At 43.4% G+C, this 18,259-nt stretch overlaps 3 protein-coding genes across 5 annotated transcripts in view; 2 read left to right on the forward strand and 1 right to left on the reverse strand.

Annotated features, from left to right (window-relative positions):
• LOC103361195 (arf-GAP with coiled-coil, ANK repeat and PH domain-containing protein 3) overlaps nucleotides 1-8,923 on the forward strand; it is a 15,337-nt gene extending 6,414 nt beyond the window's left edge. Inside the window, exons 9-22 of one of the 2 annotated variants that reach the window (XM_008287217.1) lie at nucleotides 14-88; nucleotides 177-280; nucleotides 363-414; nucleotides 2,325-2,425; nucleotides 2,518-2,629; nucleotides 3,837-4,030; nucleotides 4,505-4,574; nucleotides 4,970-5,064; nucleotides 5,187-5,263; nucleotides 5,670-5,824; nucleotides 6,288-6,397; nucleotides 6,474-6,584; nucleotides 7,303-7,364; nucleotides 7,524-8,923. In XM_008287217.1, the coding sequence (XP_008285439.1) occupies nucleotides 14-88; nucleotides 177-280; nucleotides 363-414; nucleotides 2,325-2,425; nucleotides 2,518-2,629; nucleotides 3,837-4,030; nucleotides 4,505-4,574; nucleotides 4,970-5,064; nucleotides 5,187-5,263; nucleotides 5,670-5,824; nucleotides 6,288-6,397; nucleotides 6,474-6,584; nucleotides 7,303-7,364; nucleotides 7,524-7,690 (1,485 nt within the window). In that variant the 3' untranslated portion in view covers nucleotides 7,691-8,923. Of the gene's footprint in view, nucleotides 1-13; nucleotides 89-176; nucleotides 281-362; nucleotides 415-2,324; nucleotides 2,426-2,517; nucleotides 2,630-3,836; nucleotides 4,031-4,504; nucleotides 4,575-4,969; nucleotides 5,065-5,186; nucleotides 5,264-5,669; nucleotides 5,825-6,287; nucleotides 6,402-6,473; nucleotides 6,585-7,302; nucleotides 7,365-7,523 lie in introns of those variants that run through there. The other variant, XM_008287218.1, reaches the window with a different exon arrangement.
• A 1,656-nt stretch (nucleotides 8,924-10,579) lies between these two features.
• Nucleotides 10,580-13,464, reverse strand: wdr74 (WD repeat domain 74). The gene is made up of 2 exons (XM_008287223.1): nucleotides 12,670-13,464; nucleotides 10,580-11,858 (listed from the first exon to the last, which is right to left on the reverse strand). Exons 1-2 carry the CDS (start codon nucleotides 13,276-13,278, stop codon nucleotides 11,304-11,306), a joined length of 1,164 nt encoding a protein of 387 aa, XP_008285445.1. The 5' UTR covers nucleotides 13,279-13,464; the 3' UTR covers nucleotides 10,580-11,303.
• An 860-nt stretch (nucleotides 13,465-14,324) lies between these two features.
• iws1 (interacts with SUPT6H, CTD assembly factor 1) overlaps nucleotides 14,325-18,259 on the forward strand; it is a 26,342-nt gene continuing 22,407 nt past the window's right edge. For both annotated transcript variants that reach the window (XM_008287222.1, XM_008287221.1), the window contains exons 1-3: nucleotides 14,325-14,532; nucleotides 16,303-16,385; nucleotides 17,473-18,175. In XM_008287222.1, the coding sequence (XP_008285444.1) occupies nucleotides 14,490-14,532; nucleotides 16,303-16,385; nucleotides 17,473-18,175 (829 nt within the window). In that variant the 5' untranslated portion in view covers nucleotides 14,325-14,489. The remainder of the gene's footprint in view (nucleotides 14,533-16,302; nucleotides 16,386-17,472; nucleotides 18,176-18,259) is intronic.

Genomic DNA, 18,259 nt, shown 5'->3' on the forward strand with positions numbered 1-18,259 from the left:
TCTGTGCCCTCAGTTGTCGCAGCTGTCTACAGACTGTGCAGCCAAGAGGAAGGAGCTGGAGAACAAACACCTGCTGGTCCAGCAGAGGGTAAGGAATCCTCAGCTATCACTGTTCCCTGCATCACGTCTGTCAGAACATCCGTCCGTCAGCATCATCTGTGCGTTTGTGTGTTCAGGACGCTTCTGGTGAGCCGATGGTCAGCCCGTGTCCCGGTAGCGATGACATCATCCAGGGCTACCTGTTCAAACGCTCCAGGAGGAAATCCAAAACCTGGAAGAGGTGCCGACCCACCAGAACATCCTGGTTGTGATCACACTGCTGCGTTCAGGAGACTTAACTTCAACCTTTACACGTGTTGCAGGTGCTGGTTTACCATCAGAGACAACCAGCTGATCTACAGGAAGTCGCACAAGGTAGGACCTGAACCGACACACCTGCTGCTGGTGGATTTATAATCAGTTAAACTCCTAAAGACAGGATCTGATCTGGAGCTGCAAAATAAACCAAAACAGGAAGCAGATAAACACAAATAAAGCTCCATGAATCTGCTTGAACATCAGGAGGATGCAGTCTGAGGATCTGAAGGTGTTAAAGTCGTTTCAGCAGCAGCATCGGTACGGAACAGGAAGTAGCTGCTACCTGATCATTACTGACTAAATATAAACACGTTTAGGCTGCAGCTCTCCGGACACCTTTGATTTCTTCCCTTCGTCACATATTATCACATTAAATCTCGCGCCTCTGATTTCGACTCGATATTTCAAAATTAAAAAATTCAAGTTTGAATAAATTCCAATGACCTGCTGCACGTTTACTCAGATTTGAAGCCAGATTCGGATCCCAAAGCGTCTAATTAAGCAGCTGATTCTGTGTGAAATCAAACGATCAAACAGCCAATCACGTCGCACGACGTCGGTCACGTGACATCGATGCCTGAAATTACAGGAAGACGAGCAGCGAGCGTCGGCACCTCGGTGAGTGTAGCAGCGCCTTCATTCGAGTTCGTTGTTTGTTTGTTTTTGTTAAAAATCAACTTTCAGGTTAAAAAAAATGGAGAATTTAGACCCAGAACGTCCAATGAGACGGTTGTTTGTGTGGATGTTGTTAGCCTAGCTTAGCATTAGGATTTGAGACAGGAGTCAGAAGGTGTTAGCGGTAATAGTTAGCTGTTTAGCTTAGCATTTAGCTCTGAGCAGCTTCTGGATGTTTTTTTTTGCGCCGTCCACTAACTGTGGAGGACGTTATGACTGTTTAGTGTCTCTGTGTGACAGTTTTGTATCTTAGCGGTTGTTTTCTCTTGTTTTTATCATTTTTTTTGTCACCCGTCGTCTCGTTTGTCTTGTTTTGCGTCTCGTTTTTGTCATTTTGTGTCTTTCTTTGGTCATTTTAAGTCTCTTTGGGTTCATTTAGTTTTTATTTTTGTCGTTTTTTTTGGTCTTTGTAGTGTTACTTGGTCTCGCATTTTCATAGTTTTGTGATTTTTTAATGTCTCATCCTAATGTTTAGTGTCTCTTTGTGGCCGTTTTCTATCTTAGTGGTTGTTTTCTCTTGTTTTTATCATTATTTTTTGTCTCCCTTCAGTCGTTTTGCATCTCGTTTTTCTTGTTATGCATCGTATTTTGTCTCTTCTGGTTAATTTAGTTTTATTTCTGTCATTTGTTCGTCTTCGTAGCGTTTCTTTGTCTCACATTCTTATAGTTTTGTGTTTTTTTGTGTCTCGTCCTGTTGTTCGGTGTCTCTTTGTGGCCGTTCTGGCTCCACATGCTGATGATATTTACCTGTTGGCTCGTATTTATTTGCAGTATGAAGCCCTACACCTCTGCTCACTGGAACTTAGAATGTTTTATTTATTTACAGAATGTGTTTCTTACAAATGCTTTATTTTTTGACAGTTTTTAAACAATAAAACACGTAGAATAAAGTGATTTCAAAGAAGCGATAATATTTCAAACTTGGATCATTTTGCCAGTGGAACGGCTCATCACTGAAGAGTAGTTCAGGGTCCATTGGAGAGCAGAAATTCGTATCGTTTTTTTCTGTTTTTGCTATTTCTGGCTCTGCTAAATTGTGTAATTTTGGCAATTTTTCTAACGAGGACACGTCTTTAAACCCACCAGCAGGTTTTAGGGTTCAGAGGGTTCATTAATAAAACAGTTTGTTCCATTTCAGCTCAGTAAAGCTGTAAGAACTGAACCGTCTCGGATCAAACCTGAAGAAGACTCACCTTTTAAAGCTTTGTGAGGAGCTGGTGTCACAAGCTGCTGTTTGAGGATGTTCTTTGTTTTGTGGCTGAAGGTAAATGAACGTTGTTGAACCTCTGCAGGAGGAGTCCGTGGTTCTGTTCGAGGACCTCCGACTGTGTGCCATCAAGTCTCTGGAGCACATCGACCGGCGGTTCTGCTTCGAGCTGCTCTCCGTCCAGAAGTAAAGACGCGTTCACGCACAGAATGACTGAGTGTTGTTGTTGTTTGTTTATCTCCAGTCGTCCTCTGAGCAGATGACCTGTGTGCTTTCAGGTGCTGCGCTCTGCAGGCCGACTCGGAGCAGCTGAAGCAGGCCTGGCTCAGCGCTCTGCAGGGCAGCATCGACCTGGCCTACCGGGAGAGGGCCGACGTCCAGCTCACGCAGGTAAACCGGCTCACCTGGTGCATGCACAGAGGTCAGTTAGATCAGTGACTGTCAGCAGCTGGCTAGCTTAGCTTAGCATATCTTTACAGAGTAATTAACCAAAACATGTTAATCTGTGAAGTTTAGAGATGCTGGTGGTGGATTTAGCTTTGGGCGTAGCTTGCCCCCTGTTTGACGTCTTTATGCTATGCTAAGCTAACCACCTGCTAGCTCCATATTTATGGATATGAGAGTAATATCCAAACCGTTACTTTACTTTTAGCTAGCTAGTTATTCCATTTAGCTAACCATATAATTTGTTACTTTAAGCTAACAATTTAATCTTTGAATTTTAGCTATTTCTTATTTTAAGCTAACTAGTTATTATGTTTAACTACTCATTGACTCCTTTTAAGTATTTATTAGATTTAGCTAATCATTTAATCTTTCAGTTGTAGCATTGATGACGTCCAGCTAACCACTTGCTACATGTGGCTAACATTTGATATGCTACTTTTAGCTAGCTAGTTTATTCCATTTAGTGTTTTACTTTGAGCAACAAGTTGTTACATTTAACTAAACATTTAAAATGTTGCTTTAAACTAACTAGTCATTCTGATTAACTAACCAAATGTTCCTTTTGGCTAACTAGTGATTACACTTCACTATCAATTTAAACTCTTACTTTTAGCTAAGTGGTTGTTATGTTTAGCTAGCACTGAATCATTCAGTTTTGGCTAACTTGTCATTACATTCATTCAACAGTTAATCTGTTGCTTCTAACTAGCTAACTATTACATGTAACTATCCATTTAAACATTCACTCAAAGCTAACTAGTTTTATGTTTAGCTAACTGTTCAGCCTTTAATCAAACAAGATAGTACATTTAATTAACCATTTAACATGTTGCTTCTAGCTAATTACCGTACTACATTGAACTATTTAATCAGATACTTTTAGCTAACTAGTAATTGCATTCATGTCATCATTAAATACTTTTCTTTTAAGTAAGTGGCGAGCTAACCGTTTATGGTGCTACTTTTAATTTATTCTGTTACTGTTAGCTAACTAGTTATCATGTTTAACCAACCAGTTAACCTTTTCCCTTTAGCTGATTATGTGTTACATCACCGGCTGTAAAACTGTTGCCGACTCTATTATTTCTCCTGAATGTTTCCATAAACGCACATGTTCTGACCTGAACGATGTCGTCTCACCTCCGTCCAGCCCAAAGAGCTTCCTCCTCTCCTGGTTGGAGCTGACGCCTCTCCAGGACCTCCGGCTCGGAGGCCGGCGGCCCTCGGCGTGGCCCTCAGGGGCCCCGGGAACCACCGGTGCTGCGACTGCGGGGAAGAAGAACCTCGCTGGGCCTCGGTCAACCTGGGAGTCACCATGTGCATCGAGTGCTCCGGGATCCACAGGTAGCGGCAGCAGGGTTCACCTCTGATGCTCTGTTAGAAATGTGATGGAAGCTGGAGGTTGTTCAGCGTTATTAGGATATAAAAGTGTTTTATTGAGTTAAATCGTCTGTGTTTAGGTTGGTTTGGTCAAATTTGCATGCATTTCATTTCATTTCCTGGATTGTTAAAGCCATGTCTGCATCACTTTAACCATTTTCCCGTCATGTGTCGTGATGATCTCGACCTGGAAAAGTTTATTTTACTCAGTTTCTTTCCTCCAGTTAATAAATTATATAAATACAAAACATATCAGCTCAATAACTATAATTACTAGTGTATTATATGTCAGTATATTTCTGTCTTCTGGATTTTTTTTGCATGTTTGGCACCGTCCTTGATGCTTTGCTATTATCATCAACATCTAAACCAGTCTTTTGTGCATAATGGAGCAGATATGATGTCAGATTGTGTAATTAGACGCCGTCATGTTTCCAGGAGTCTGGGGGTTCACCTGTCCAAGGTCAGGTCTCTCACTCTGGACTCGTGGGAGGCCGAACAGCTGAAGGTAAAACTGGAAACAAAAAGGCTGAGGGTTGCTTAGATTAATCTGCCTTTATTGTGAAGTTATCAGGAAGCAGAAGGAGCAGCTGGATTATTTATTTGTGTAGACGAACACGAGGACGAAACTTCTCATCAGTGGACCTTCAACTTTACTGAAATAATCAATTATTGCTTTCAGATATTTGTCACACAAACAGTGAAAAATATGAAATATCGTAATAATAAAGAAGATTTGTTGCTTTACTTTGTCTTATCTCCATATAAAGTGGATGTTTTGTTAAAAGAAAGACATCTGAAGATCATCTGATGTTTAAAATAACAAGCGACTGTTTAGAAAATACTAAAATAATCAGTGCAGGCTTAGTGCCTAACATCCTTCTTCTTCTTCTTCTTCTTCAGCTGCTGTGTGTTTTGGGAAACGACGTGATGAACCAGATCTACGAGGCTCGATGTTCGGAGGAGGGACGAGTCAAACCCAAAGCCGACAGTCCGCGGTAAAAAAAGAATCAGAATCATGTTCATCAGGACGCTGTTGTTGCTCTTCTGTCAGTTCTAAACTGTCTCAGGATAAACTCTGATTCGAAGCTTCCTGTTTCATGTCACGGTTGTTTTTCAGAGCCGAGAAGGAAACGTGGATCAAAGAGAAGTACGTGGAGAAGAAGTTTGTTCAGAGCAGCAGCTCAGACGAAGCTCGTAAGTCCGACTGTCAGCGAAGTGTCCTGTAGAGTCAGGTGGACTTTTAGTCAGTGTGATTTTACCAGAATAGTCTGGATCAGTGTCTGGAAACACGTCAGAGGTTGAACACAAACGTTTCAGACTCACGTCTGCAGACAAAGAACATGTTGGTGCTGATCAGGTTCACCTCAGACGTCTCATCGTCGTGTCTCTGCTTAAAGACTGAAATCTGGCCAATTAACTGTAGGAACAGAAACTACTGTTAAAACTCCAACAGCAGCTTGAATGAAGCGACTAAAACGTGATTCATGAGTTCGATTAGATTATTGGAGGCAGCGTCCTGCGCTGCTGAAGGCGGATCAATCCTTCGTTTCCTGACAGAGAATCACATCCAGCGTCTCAAACTTCTGATCTCTTATTTCAGAGCGCCGTAAGGACGAGGCCGGGCGGCGCCTGTATCGGGCCTCCTCGGCGGGAGACCTGGTCGCCATGGCGGCGGCGCTGGCGGAGGGGGCGGAGGTCAACGGGAGCATCGGCGACGAGGGAGGACGGACGGCGCTGATCGGAGCCGCCGTTGGGGTGAGAAAGGATGGAAACATGTTGAACACGTAAAACTTAGTCAGATTTAAGGCTGCAGACGATTCCAGAGTGTTTCTAGATTCTCTAAAGAGAAGAACGAACAGAAGCTCAACAGTAAAGTTTCTACACGATGAAAGAGTCCAAACTTCCACAGACTAAAAGCCTTTTGAGGACATAAACTTTTCAGTCGACTAAATTCCCGACTGCTCACGTATAAATATAAGTATCTGTCATTCTTAAATCCTTTATTTTCATCCTTTTCTTTAAAAAAAAACAAAAGAACAGCAAATATCTGTAAACATTCATATTTTTTTCATTTAAATGCAGTAAAACTGTTTTATTTTACAGTCTAATATTGTAAAAGAACAAGTTACCAGTTAGAAAAATACAGGTTTTTGATGAGAAGCGACCGTCTCACCAACGTTTTTCGCGGCGTTGTCGTGTTTCTCTGCGCCGCCTGCAGGGGTCGCTGTTGGCCTGCGAGTTCCTGCTGCAGAACGGCGCCAACGTGAACCACAGAGACCTGCGGGGTCAGGGGGCGCTGCACGCCGCCGCCACCGCTGGCCACACCGGGTAATGACACGCACTCACCTGTTCACGTAACACTTTGACCAGAGTCGACGCCGCTGACTCTCATTGGCTGCTGCAGGCAGGTGTGTCTGCTGCTGAAGAGAGGAGCCAATCAGTACGCGGTGGACGAGACGGGACAGGACCCGCTGGCGATCGCCGTGGAAACGGCCCACGCCGACATCGTCACACTGTGAGTCACTCCGATGTTTTCCCAACAGGTGTTACCAGGTGTGTCCAGGTGTGTCCAGGTGATGTAAGTCTGGTCTGGAAGAAGAAACAAACGTCCAAAATGAGTCAAAAAATGTTCAAAACAGCTTGAAAACTGTCCAGAATTAATTAAGAATCGTTCAAAATGACTCAAAATGTCCATTTTTGAGCTGTTGTGGACAACTTGAGTCGTTTTTGGCACATTTTTTAATATTTTGAACCATTTTTAGTCCAGTTTAGAGTCTAAAAAGAGTCCCTAAGATGTTCCACCATCAGCTTTTCACGTTCACATACCATCGGAAAGTTTAAGATTCCAGTAATTTACTCTGTTTTTATGAGTTGTAACTGATGAATGGTGTCATTTTTGTTGATTTTTAAAAAGAAAACGTACATTTGAAGCGTGGCGGCACGTTCAGAGGCTCAAAACATGTCGTCAATAAAATAGAAGATTTGTCTGATTCAGATGCTGCAGCTGGTGTTTCGGCGTCAGACACACATTTAAAAGGTCAAAACTTCTGGAGTTCGATCTGTTGGTCGCACTAAATGAGACGAACCTCAGACTGTTGGAAAGAATGATGAATATTTTTACTGTTTCCTGGAAATAGCTGGTTGATTATTAAATTTAAAAAGTCTGCGTGCAGCGTAGGAAGTGCTGTGATACCAACTAAAGTGTTATTTAACATTTCATTGCTGTGTTCCAGACTGCGGATGGCCAGAATGAACGAGGAGATGAGGGACTCAGAGGGCGTCTTCGGCGCCGTGGGTCAGTGACACAATAACATTCATTCATGTAGTTTATTAATATAAGACGAGAAAGCTTTACAGAGGCAAGTAAAAGTGGAATGAAAATGACTAAAACACCAGAGAAGCTTGTTTTTCTGACGCTTTATTTGACCTTAAACGCACCCGTTTGATCCGTCAGGAGACGACGAGACGTTCCAGGACATCTTCCGCGACTTCAGCGACATGGCGTCGCACGAGCCGGACAAACTGACCCGACGGCAGTTCAGCCGAGGAGGAGACGAGGAGGACGAGGACGAAGAGGAGCAGGAGGGGCAGGAGGAGGAGGAGGAGGAGGAGGAGGAGTGACGAACAGCCGACACGACGCTGAAGACGGAGACGGCAAGTGATGCTGGGTTACCACGGCGACAGACAGATCTAACACGTAGTCGACTGACAGCTGTAGTTAGTTTATACGATGACGGCGTGAGAACATCGAGAGGACTGAAGTCGCTTCTCTCTGGGTTTACGGGACCTCCGGGAGATGTTCGGTGATTCGTATGTGATCAGGTAAAGACAGCAAATAGAAAAACTCACAAATAACGAGGCGCATCTTCATCGTAGATTAATCTTCTGGTTACTTCTTTAGTTAAACGGTCCACAGATGTCGTTTTAAGGTGCAAAAACATTCTAACTTCCAGGAGCTGCTGAAGTCGGAGCGATCTTAGATTTCCTGCTTGTGTTTACAGTTAAAAACCCAGATTTTATTTTTTATTTAAATCCCCATAATGACAGAATTTATGAGCCGGAAACGATAAAAACAGAACATTCAACCGTCCAACAGTCCTCGAACGTGACGTGAAAAGTTGAACAAATTTGAGCTCAGAATTCTGTAAAATGAGCTTTCTGTTGGTGCTCGCAGGAGATACCGGGGCGTCACTGAGCAGAGGATTGTGGGTAAAAACATCTAACTGGGTGTCGTAGAACATCCTGCTGTCAGGAGTCCTCCTCTTGTTTTTCCCCTTTTATTGATTATTGACACTGAATCAGTTTAATTTTGCTTTTTAAACAAGAATTTACCCCAAAAAGACTCTTTCATGTCAAATTGTCTGAATAGGTTTAATCACTTGACATAACTTTGTAGAGATCTGTTTACACTTTGACATGAAAGAGTCTTTTCTGTGAATTCTACGTTGAAGCTTAAATCTAAAATGATCCACAATGATTTTTAAACATGTCCAAGGTATATTTAATTTTCCAAACTGACTCAAACTTTGTCCAAAATCCCAAAAACAAAAAGTCCAGAATGACTCAAAACTCGTCCAAACTGACAGAACATGTGTCCAAAACAGCTCTGAGCTTTGAATCGTGTTACATTAGCTGTTTGTTTGTTTGTTTGTGCCGACATGAGACACCGGGATGTTTGTTACCGAGCAGAGGATTGTGGGTAAAAACTAAATCCAACCAGTCCTGCTGTAAAACATTTTCCCCTTCTGGCCAATTTTCATTTAACAAGAATTTACCCAAAAACAGACTCTTTAAAGCCAAAGTGACGACAGATTTCTACAAACTAACGTCAAATGATTAAAAATATAAAATGTACAATAAGTCGTTGCATCAGTATTTTTAATTATTTTACATTATTTTGTAAAAATCTGTTTTTACTTTGACATGAAAGAGTCGTTTTTTGTGAATTTTTGTGGGAAAAAAACAGATTAAAAGCCACATATTTGACATAAATCATATTTTTTTTCTTTTTCTGTACCATGTAGTGTAACAGTGTGAATAACGGAACACAACTGTTGAGTGTTTGACCACTAGGGGGCGCCGCAATGAGCTGTTCTGATCACAGCAATGGTTTTAATTCGATTAGATCGAGTTGCTTCGGTGACATTTCAGTGTATTTTTTGCCCTTTTTTAATCGTATTTTATCTCTGAAACACTTTGTCGAGGCTCCAGTCGTCCTGGAAAACCTGGAGCCTCGTCAATCAGTCCTGGAAAACTAAAGAAAGAGCAAAATGTGTTTAATGAGTTCAATTCTGAAACGGCTGCTTCAAAGTAAAAGAAACAGGTTTGATGCAGTGATGGAGGCTCTTATTGTGAAAAGCTGTGAGGGTTAAAACGTTTATTTTATTTATAAAGCAGAATATAAAACATATAAAACATATAAAACAGCAGCATGAAGCAGAGGGACTGAATCGGAGCACTAAGACCATTGTTGTTCGTTTTCTTGCTCCAGACGTGAGATTTAAAGCTGCTTTCAGAGTTTAGCTTCAGATCAGGAACAGAACCTCCCCAGAACCTCGTGAACCTGAGAAGCAGCAGCAGTAGAACCATCAGGAGGAGTTCAGTGTTTAGTCCTGAACGGTGGAGCTTCTGTTTCTAACTTTTGTGTTTTTCTAAAAAAGGGATTTTATCTGTAAAACTGTTGAAGTGTTTGTAAGAAGACTGAATCCAGGCCGAGCTGCTGTTACTTCCTGTTTCCTCCGACGGCGGGTATTGATTATTGGTTTCAGCGTCCGATCGACGAGGACGTTTGTGTGTTTGTGTGTCTGTGCCGACGAGACATTTCATTCCACTGTTACTACTGTGACGTCGCTGCTTTAATAAAACCACTGAACGGAAACAGACTGTGGGTGTGTGCTCACTGTGTGCTCACTTTGTGGTCTCTTTGTGTGTCTTTGTGGTCATTTTGTGTCTTTGTGGTCGTTTTGTGTCTCTTTGTGGTCGTTTTGTGTCTCTTTGTGGTCGTTTTGTGTCTCTTTGTGGTCGTTTTGTGTCTTTGTGGTCGTTTTGTGTCTCTTTGTGGTCGTTTTGTGTCTCTTTGTGGTCGTTTTGTGTCTGTCTCTTTGTGGTCATTGTGTGTCTCTTTGTGGTCATTTTGTGTCTCTTTCTGTCTCTTTGTGGTCGTTTTGTGTCTCTTTCTGTCTCTTTGTGGTCGTTTTGTGTCGCTTTCCGTCTCTTTGTGGTTGTTTTGTGTCTCTTTGTGCGTCTCCTTGTCGTCATGTCGTAGTTGTGTTCTCCGTCCTTTTTTGGTCTTTTGTGTTTCTGATTGTTTTACATCCATTTATGGTCATTTTGTCTCTTTGTGTTCGTGGGTTGTTGTTTTTTGTGGTGTTCTGGTCATTTTCTCTCTGTCATGTTTTGTTGTAAAATCTGGTTTTCACATATTTGCAGTTGTGAGATTTTATAAAACTCTGAACTATGACGTCTGTCCAGTAACAGAGGAGCCATAACAAACGTCAGAAGAAGCAGATATTTATCAGGTAACAACAGGAAGACCTTTAATCGTCATCCCACAGTTTTATATTTAGAAAAGAACAAAGTGTACAAAAGAAGACGTGAGTAAATGTCCAACCTCCGTTAAACCTGCAGCACATTCACCTGGAACCTCGACGCTCAGGTGAGAAGTACGAACCAGTCGCCTGATGACGTTGTCTCAGAGAGTCTCTGTAATGTTGCTTTGTGGTCATTTGAAGTCTCACTTTGTGTCTTAAATCATTATCTGAAGGATTAAATTAAGTTTTGAGAGCTGCTTCAGCCTTACAGCGAAGCAAACTTTAAAATGGACAGTTTTTGAATGGAGTCTGGCCTGTTAATTTATTCATAACTTGCACGACGTCTGCTGTTTCAATTTATCTCAGAAAATGTTTAATGTCTGTAAAGTTTCTTTGTGGTAGTTTTGCATCCGTTTGTCGTCGTTTTGTGTCTTACTTTGTCGAGGAAATGTGAAAGATGATACAAGGACTTAAACTTGTAGACATTTTACTGACAACAGTGAACCTTAAAACACACATGTTTTGAATGGAGTCTGGCCTGTTGACATGTGAGTAGTTTGTAACGGTTAGAAGGCAACAGAGGTTTCGATTCATCTCAGAAAACATCCGCAAAGTCTCACAGATCATCAGACAAACAGTTTTTATCTTCTCCGTGGCTGACGGCGTCCAAACGTCCCACGCTCTGCTCGCTCCTCGAAGGCCTCTCAGTCTTTTCCCTTCTTCCTCTTCTTCTTGCTCTTCTTCTGCGTCTCCTCCTCCTCCTCCTCCTCCTCCTCCTCTTCTTCTTCTTCTTCTGTGGTTTTCCTCTTCGTCTTCTCCTCCACCCGCTCCATGGCGTCCCACACCTCGTCCTCCTCCTCCTTCACCTCCTTCGCCTCCCCCTCCTCCCCCGTGTCCGCTCCGTCCTGCAGGTCCCGACTGGCCAGCAGGAGGCAGTTGAGGCGTGACTTGAGGTAGACTTTGTGCTGCAGCTTGCGGTCCTCCAAGCTGTGGATCCGGAGGAAGCGGTCCAGGCCGCAGGACGCCACCAGGGGCTGGGTGGGGTGGCACTGCAGCCCCCGGACGCCGCCCGCCAGCCCCTTGAGGCAGCCCCGGACGAGCCCCTTCCTCAGGTCCAGCAGGGCGATCTGGCCCTGGGTGTTGCCCACCACCACCGTGCCGCCGCCGGCCGGCAGCGACAGGGCGGTCAGCGGGTACTCGCCGTACTCGGCCTCCAGGACGGGCCGCCGCTGAGGGGACAGGGGGTCGAACACGTGGACCTGGAGGGGTTCAAGACAACTTTATTTAAACAAGCAGCTTCACACTGTGAGTTGTTTACTGTTCTACAGAAAAATCTGAAAGCAGCTTCATGTAAGATTTGATTATTTTAACATATCTTAATAATCAAATTTCTTTTTCTACAGTGTTTATATTTCCTGTCACCTTTAATTCTTGACATTGTTCTCGTCCCTCTGTGCTCTGTGTTCACTGTTTAACTGAGAATTAATAGTTTAAATTGTTAAAAAAAAAAAAAAATAACTGATTTTTTCAGTCTCATGTTGATGCTCTATCAAATATTTCTACTACAATAAACAGTTTTCAAAATATGTAATAAAACAAACACAAGCAAAACTTTTACTTTGATTTTGTTTTGTTGAGCTTCTTCGTGGTGTTTTTGTGTCTTTTTTAATCTTTTTGTGTCTCTAACATCATTTTGTGTCTTTTCTTTGTCGTTCAGTGTCTCGTTGTGGTGTTTTTGTGATTTTATTTGGTGTTTTGTGTCTCTTTATGGTTGAGTTTTCTTTCTATTTAATTACCTGCCTGTCTTTATTTGTTGGTTTGTTTTGTTGTTGTTTTTTGTCTCCTGTCTTTTTTCTGTTCAGATCATTGTGTTGATATTCTGTTTATTGTTCTTGAAGTACTGAATGTGAGCCAAAGTCTGGATGAAGCTTCAAAGATCATAAACCAGTTGGTGACAAACTTCTGGACCAGTTCTAAACTTCTCTGCAGCAGAACAAACTTTAAATCAGGCACTTTTTAAATGGAGTCTGGTACCATACAAGTGTCTAAGGCGGCACCGAGCGGACTCACCTGGTGGTATCCGGTGCAGGTGACCACCTTGTCGGAGTCCGGGATGAAGGCCATGTCTCGGACCCAGTGCGGCCGCCGGAGGTCCAGCCAGTCGTCCCGCAGGTTCTTGGCGGTGAACAGCGGCTTGTCCGGCTTCTCCAGGTCCCAGATCTTCAGGCCGTTCTCCTTCCCGCCGGTGGCCACTTTGCTCCGGTGCACCGGACTCTGCCGCATCCTGCACACGTTCTTCCCGGCGGCCACTTCGGCCACCGGCTCCCCGCTGTCCTCCCTCCAGACCCGGACCGCGCCGCTCTCGGAGCAGGTGACCAGCGAGGAGCCGCTGAGCGCCGCCAGCCCGGTGAAGCAGCCCTCGGCCGGGTCTCCGCAGCGCCGGCTCTCGATGAAGGCGCCTTTCTCGGTGCTGAACGTCTTCACGGTTCCGTCCACGGAGCCCACCAGCAGCTCGCTCTCCGCCGGGTCGGCCCAGCACAGCGCCCGGACCTCCTGGTCGCGGCTCAGGTGGCTCGTGTTGCAGAAGTTGAAGGCCTGTCTGCGGGACACGCTGACCCCCTTCAGGATGCCGGTCTCCGAGCCGAGCCACACGGAGCACTGCCGGCTCTGGTCCCCCATCACACCGGGACAAGACGCACTAACACCGGGGTTTAAACTGGACTCGAGTCGCTCCGAGTGGTGATCCGGAAAACACGCGTGGATCTTCTGTAAACTGCGTCGCGTCTCAAAGACGTCATCAAGCAGCTGGCGAGTTTTAAAATAAACTTTATTGAGCAAAACAGTGAAACAGAACAAAAAAAGGAAAATTATTCAATTAAATCCAGTGTACCAGAGAAAAGTTTAAAAATATATATATATGACAAATTAAAATGCTTTCTTTTGAAAACAATAGTTTAGGTGTAAACTATGATGTAAAGTGTCAAATTTTGATTCATTAAATCATTTTCTTCAGTCAAAAATAAACATTTTTACATTTAAAAAAATATGAGTTACATCAAATTTGTGAAATAAACAGTCAGAATTTTAATTACTACATCAAAGCTATGAGCTTCGTCAAAAATTGTTAAATAAAAAGTCACCTTTGTGGTGTTAAATCTGAACTTCATGAGGAAAAAAGTGTCATATTTGCTTCATTAAAAAGTCTTTTTTATTTCATTCATTTTTCCTCATTACTTCTACATTAAGGATTGTTCGAAAATTCTGTTTTTTATTTAAAAAGTCAAAACTTTTAGTGTAACAGCAAAATAGTCAAATATGAAAAAGTAAATGAAAAGTCACAATTTTATATTCCAGATAAATGGTCGGTTTTCTGGCTAAGAACTGTATAAAATCACATGGTATGACCAAAATAAATTTAAAATTAAAAATTAAAAGCGATAATATTTGAATCTATTCAGTTAACTCATGTTTAATAGCTGTGAAAGGTTGAATTAAAACTATGAGATAAACACTTAATCAATAATAAAGAATAAACACGTCTTTTGTCAGTTAATTCACAGAAAACTGCGACTTTTTAAATATATTATTATTTTCATTTGTGTGTTTTTACCGTTTTGTATACTTTTCTTGAAATCATGTTTATAATAAAGTTTATTTGAAACCGTGTTGTGACGTCATTCCGCAGCGCCCGTTTCTTCGCGCATGCGTATATCACGGTTGCTACACCATTTTGGGTCTCCGGGCTACAGCAGCTAGCTGCTGGTGTTCGCTTTCACGGCGCTGCGGTACTTTTGTTTTCATTTCTTTCTGCCGCTTTAATACCACAGGTGAGTAAACAAGGAGCCGAACCGGCCTTCAGGTCCGAACCCGAATCTTCCTTCGTCTGAGAAATGGACGGGGAAGAGGACGACTTCATGTCCGGGAGCCGCTCCGGTAAGAACTGCGCTTTGTTTCCTATTGAACTCGCGAGCTAACGAGCTAACAACAACTAGTACCGAACGACTAACCAACCGGTAGTTTAGTCAGTACCAGCGGGTGTTTGGTGAAGCTTTGGCCGGTAAACACGACACACGGACGGGGACTGAGCTGCTAGCTGCTCGGTGAGTTTAACGTCTGCGTGGTTTGTGGGTCAACAGCAGCTTCCAGGAAATGTTTCCCGTTTTAGCTTCGTGAAAGGTGAGCAGCAGCCGCCGCTCCAGCTCCGCTTCGGTTCCTGTTTAACCAGATTATGACAGAATAATGTTTGTGTTTTATAAATGTGGACCAACCAGCGGCTCCTCTCCGACCTGGACCCGCCTGGAGGTGTCCTGTTGTCCGTTAGCATCGTGCTCGGTTGGAGCTTCTCTCTGGTTCCTTGTTTTGTGGCCTAATAATAATTAAATCATTACACATCTCATGATAATAAAAGCAGTTTACTTAAATGACTGACTGGGATCTGAGCCGGATCAATAAGCACATCATAAATATGATATATGCTGGTGTTAGGTATTGATTTCCATGTGCTGAACGCTAACATGAAGGATCTTCATATTAAATTATTATTTTTTATGGTGTAGAAAGTTCTGCTTTTGTAGGATTTCATCACTACTGGTGACATTTTGTGGACTCTTATTGATTTATTGTAGTTTTTGTTATACGAATTAAGACATTTATGTCCCCTGAGCCCTAAAAACGAAGCATTTAAACATTAGATTAGGTTTGCAGACTGTGAGTTAACCTTTACTGAGTGGATCTCAGAGAACAAATTAATTTTAAGCATCATTTAATCCTGCAGACGTTTCTATACGCATGTTTTCTCCCTCTATACATATGTACCGTGTATAATTAATGCATTTGATCAGGTGTTAATGACCCAGAACCCTGAACTGCCTGGTGTCTGTCTGCGGCTCAGCTGCTGGTTTTTAAACCTGCTGGTGACATCATGTGGATTTTAGGAGTCATTTTGCACGAAATTACAAATATTTTCATTCTCTGTGTATTGATCATCCTCTATGAGGCGTTAATCAACCTTTCGTATTTTAGATTTGGCTTCAACGTCTTAGAAAATCCCTAAATGTTTATTTTTATTGGTGATTACAGACCTGCACTCAGCCTCATGTGGATTATAGGCAGCATGTAGCACAGCAGACGATTTATTTCATACGTTTTCTGTCACTATAAACAGCTGTAATATCTATTGTCAGGCATTAATTACCCCTGATTCCTAAAATGTGTGATTTTTACATGAGCTTTGGTGTTACAGGCTGTGGAAGATATTGTTTTATATAATAGTTCTGAAAAGTGACTTAATTGATCGATGTCTTAAATTTGACACAAACCTCAGAACGTAAATCTCTTCTTGTATTTATTATATATTAGTTTCAGTTATTCCCGATCTCTAAAATGCGTATTTCTTTCATAGTTTGTTGAACACACAGATCTTTCTTGGTTTAGTTTCCAGCTTCATGTCCTCTTTTGTACTTTATATGTGCTCTTATTCTGAAGTTTGTCATGTTTAATTATTATTTTACTACTTCTGGAGTGTTTAATCTTCGTTCATGGACCTTTTTCCTGACGGGGGGTTACGTTACAGTCGACCTAAATGTGACTATAAGTGCTGAAGTTTCCAAACCGGCTGCCGGGTCACTTGTTGCAGACCTTGTAAATACAAAAAGCCCTTAAAGCGCCGAACAATATTCCTGATGCGTGTTTTGTGTTCTGCAGATGACGGCGGTGGAACTCCGGTTCAGGACGAACACACGGCGTCCGATGGCGAAGAGATGAGGAGCGACGGGCATCAGTCTGAGGTCGGAGCGCTTTGTCACCCCGTTACTCCCGTTTGTTTGCTCTCTGGAGTAAACAGGAAGTTGTGTAGCATCCTATTAAACACGTAAATAATTAACTTACGGCAGAGCATCACAAACTTCTCTTTGCACCTCGAGCGGCCGAGTGTCCGACATAAGATGCACAAAGTCGTCGGGTGTTCTGCAGACAAATACTCATTAAATATGTGTAGATTCAAGGAGGACAAATGTTCCAAACAAAAAGCGTTTGCAGCATTTTAATGTGACACTGAGAGAGAATGGTTCCAGTGAAAGCTGCCTTCTGGTTTGGTTTGCGTGTTTAATAATGAAAAGAAAGAGTCGGTTGACGATTTCATTACCACAGAGACGTTTCTGGCGTCTTGTCCTTCGTTTGTGGGTTTACTGGCAAACTGACAATCAACAGACATACGTGAAGTTAATTCTAGATATTTAGTTTGAACGGACGGCGTCGAATGAGCCGCCTTCACGGGATCTAAATTATTCAACCGGCTTTAGAGCCAAAGTGTCACTAAAGTCCACCGTAGGCTTGTTTTTATGGCCGAGTCGCTTCATTCCTTCATCAGTTTTTTTTCCAAGTGAACAAACAGAAAACTGGAGTCACAGAAAGAAAACGCTCTCATTAGATCATTACTCTTAATTAATTATCATCCAAAATGTCAGTTTCTCATTCGTGAACATTTCCAGAAAGTCTTTTTTTGACCCTTGAAGGAACATGTTTGATAAGTTTCATCTCCTCAGAACATAAAAATACCGTCTTTACACATCACTGAACTCTAAAGCTGCACTTTGGGATCAGGCTGTTGCTAATGTTTGTTTTTAATCTGTTGATTATTTTCAAGATGTTCAAAAAACAATCAGAAAATCCATGGATAAAAATGTCATCCCTACATCCAGAAGTCCAACGTGTCAGTCGTCTTATTTTGTCCAAAAACTGAAAATTTTTCATTCACACCAAAATAATTCAGAGAAGTGGTTGAACTGTTATTAACCGGCTGCAGATTGATTTTCTATCGACTGATTGGTTGTTCGTTGCAGCTCAGTTTGATAAATGTTGTTTCTGTCTCGACAGGACGAAGGCAGCAACGACGAGGACGCCGCCCACCGGATGGAGACCGGCGGAGCAGCCAGCGGCTCCGACAACGACGACCGCCGGGGACCCAACAGCGACTCGGAGGACGAGGCCCCCAGGGGTCGCCGTGACGACAAGAGTGACTCGGAGGCGGAGGCCCCGCGGCCCGCCGACAGCGACGACGACTCTCCGGTCAAACGCCGGATGAGCGCGTCGGACAACGAGGAGGAGGAAGAGTCTCCGGAGAAACGCAGGACGAGCGGCTCGGACAACGAGGAGTCGTCGCCGATCAAACACGGAGCGTCCGACAACGAGGAGGCGGCGTCTCCCGCCAAGCGCCGGGGCAGCAGCTCGGACGTGGAGGATGGGGAGGACAGGCACAAAGCGGCCGCCGACAGCGACTCGGACAACGAGGACGCCAAACCGGCAGCGTCTCCGGACCGCCGGTCCAACGCCGACAGTGACTCTGACACAGAGACGCCGGCTAGACGCAAGACGGCGGCGATAGACTCTGACGACGACGACAAACAGGAAGGAGGAGGAGGAGGAGGCGGGAAGTGGAAGGCTGTGATGCAGTCGGACAGCGAGGACGAGGAGGAGGGAGGACGGAGGAAGGCTGCAGCAGGAAGTGACGGAGAGCAGCGGCAGGAAGACGAGGAGCGGCGGCAGAGAGACGACAGCGATGACGAGGACGACAAACCAGGTGACGACACAAACAGGAAGTTTGTTCTGCTGGTTTATCCTCAGTCAGACTGGAAGCGAGTTAGTCAGAGCTGAGGGCTAAAAT

This window comes from Stegastes partitus, unplaced genomic scaffold, assembly GCF_000690725.1.
Source record: "Stegastes partitus isolate 25-593 unplaced genomic scaffold, Stegastes_partitus-1.0.2 Scaffold491, whole genome shotgun sequence".
In the NCBI taxonomy this organism is placed as follows: Eukaryota; Metazoa; Chordata; class Actinopteri; family Pomacentridae; genus Stegastes; species Stegastes partitus.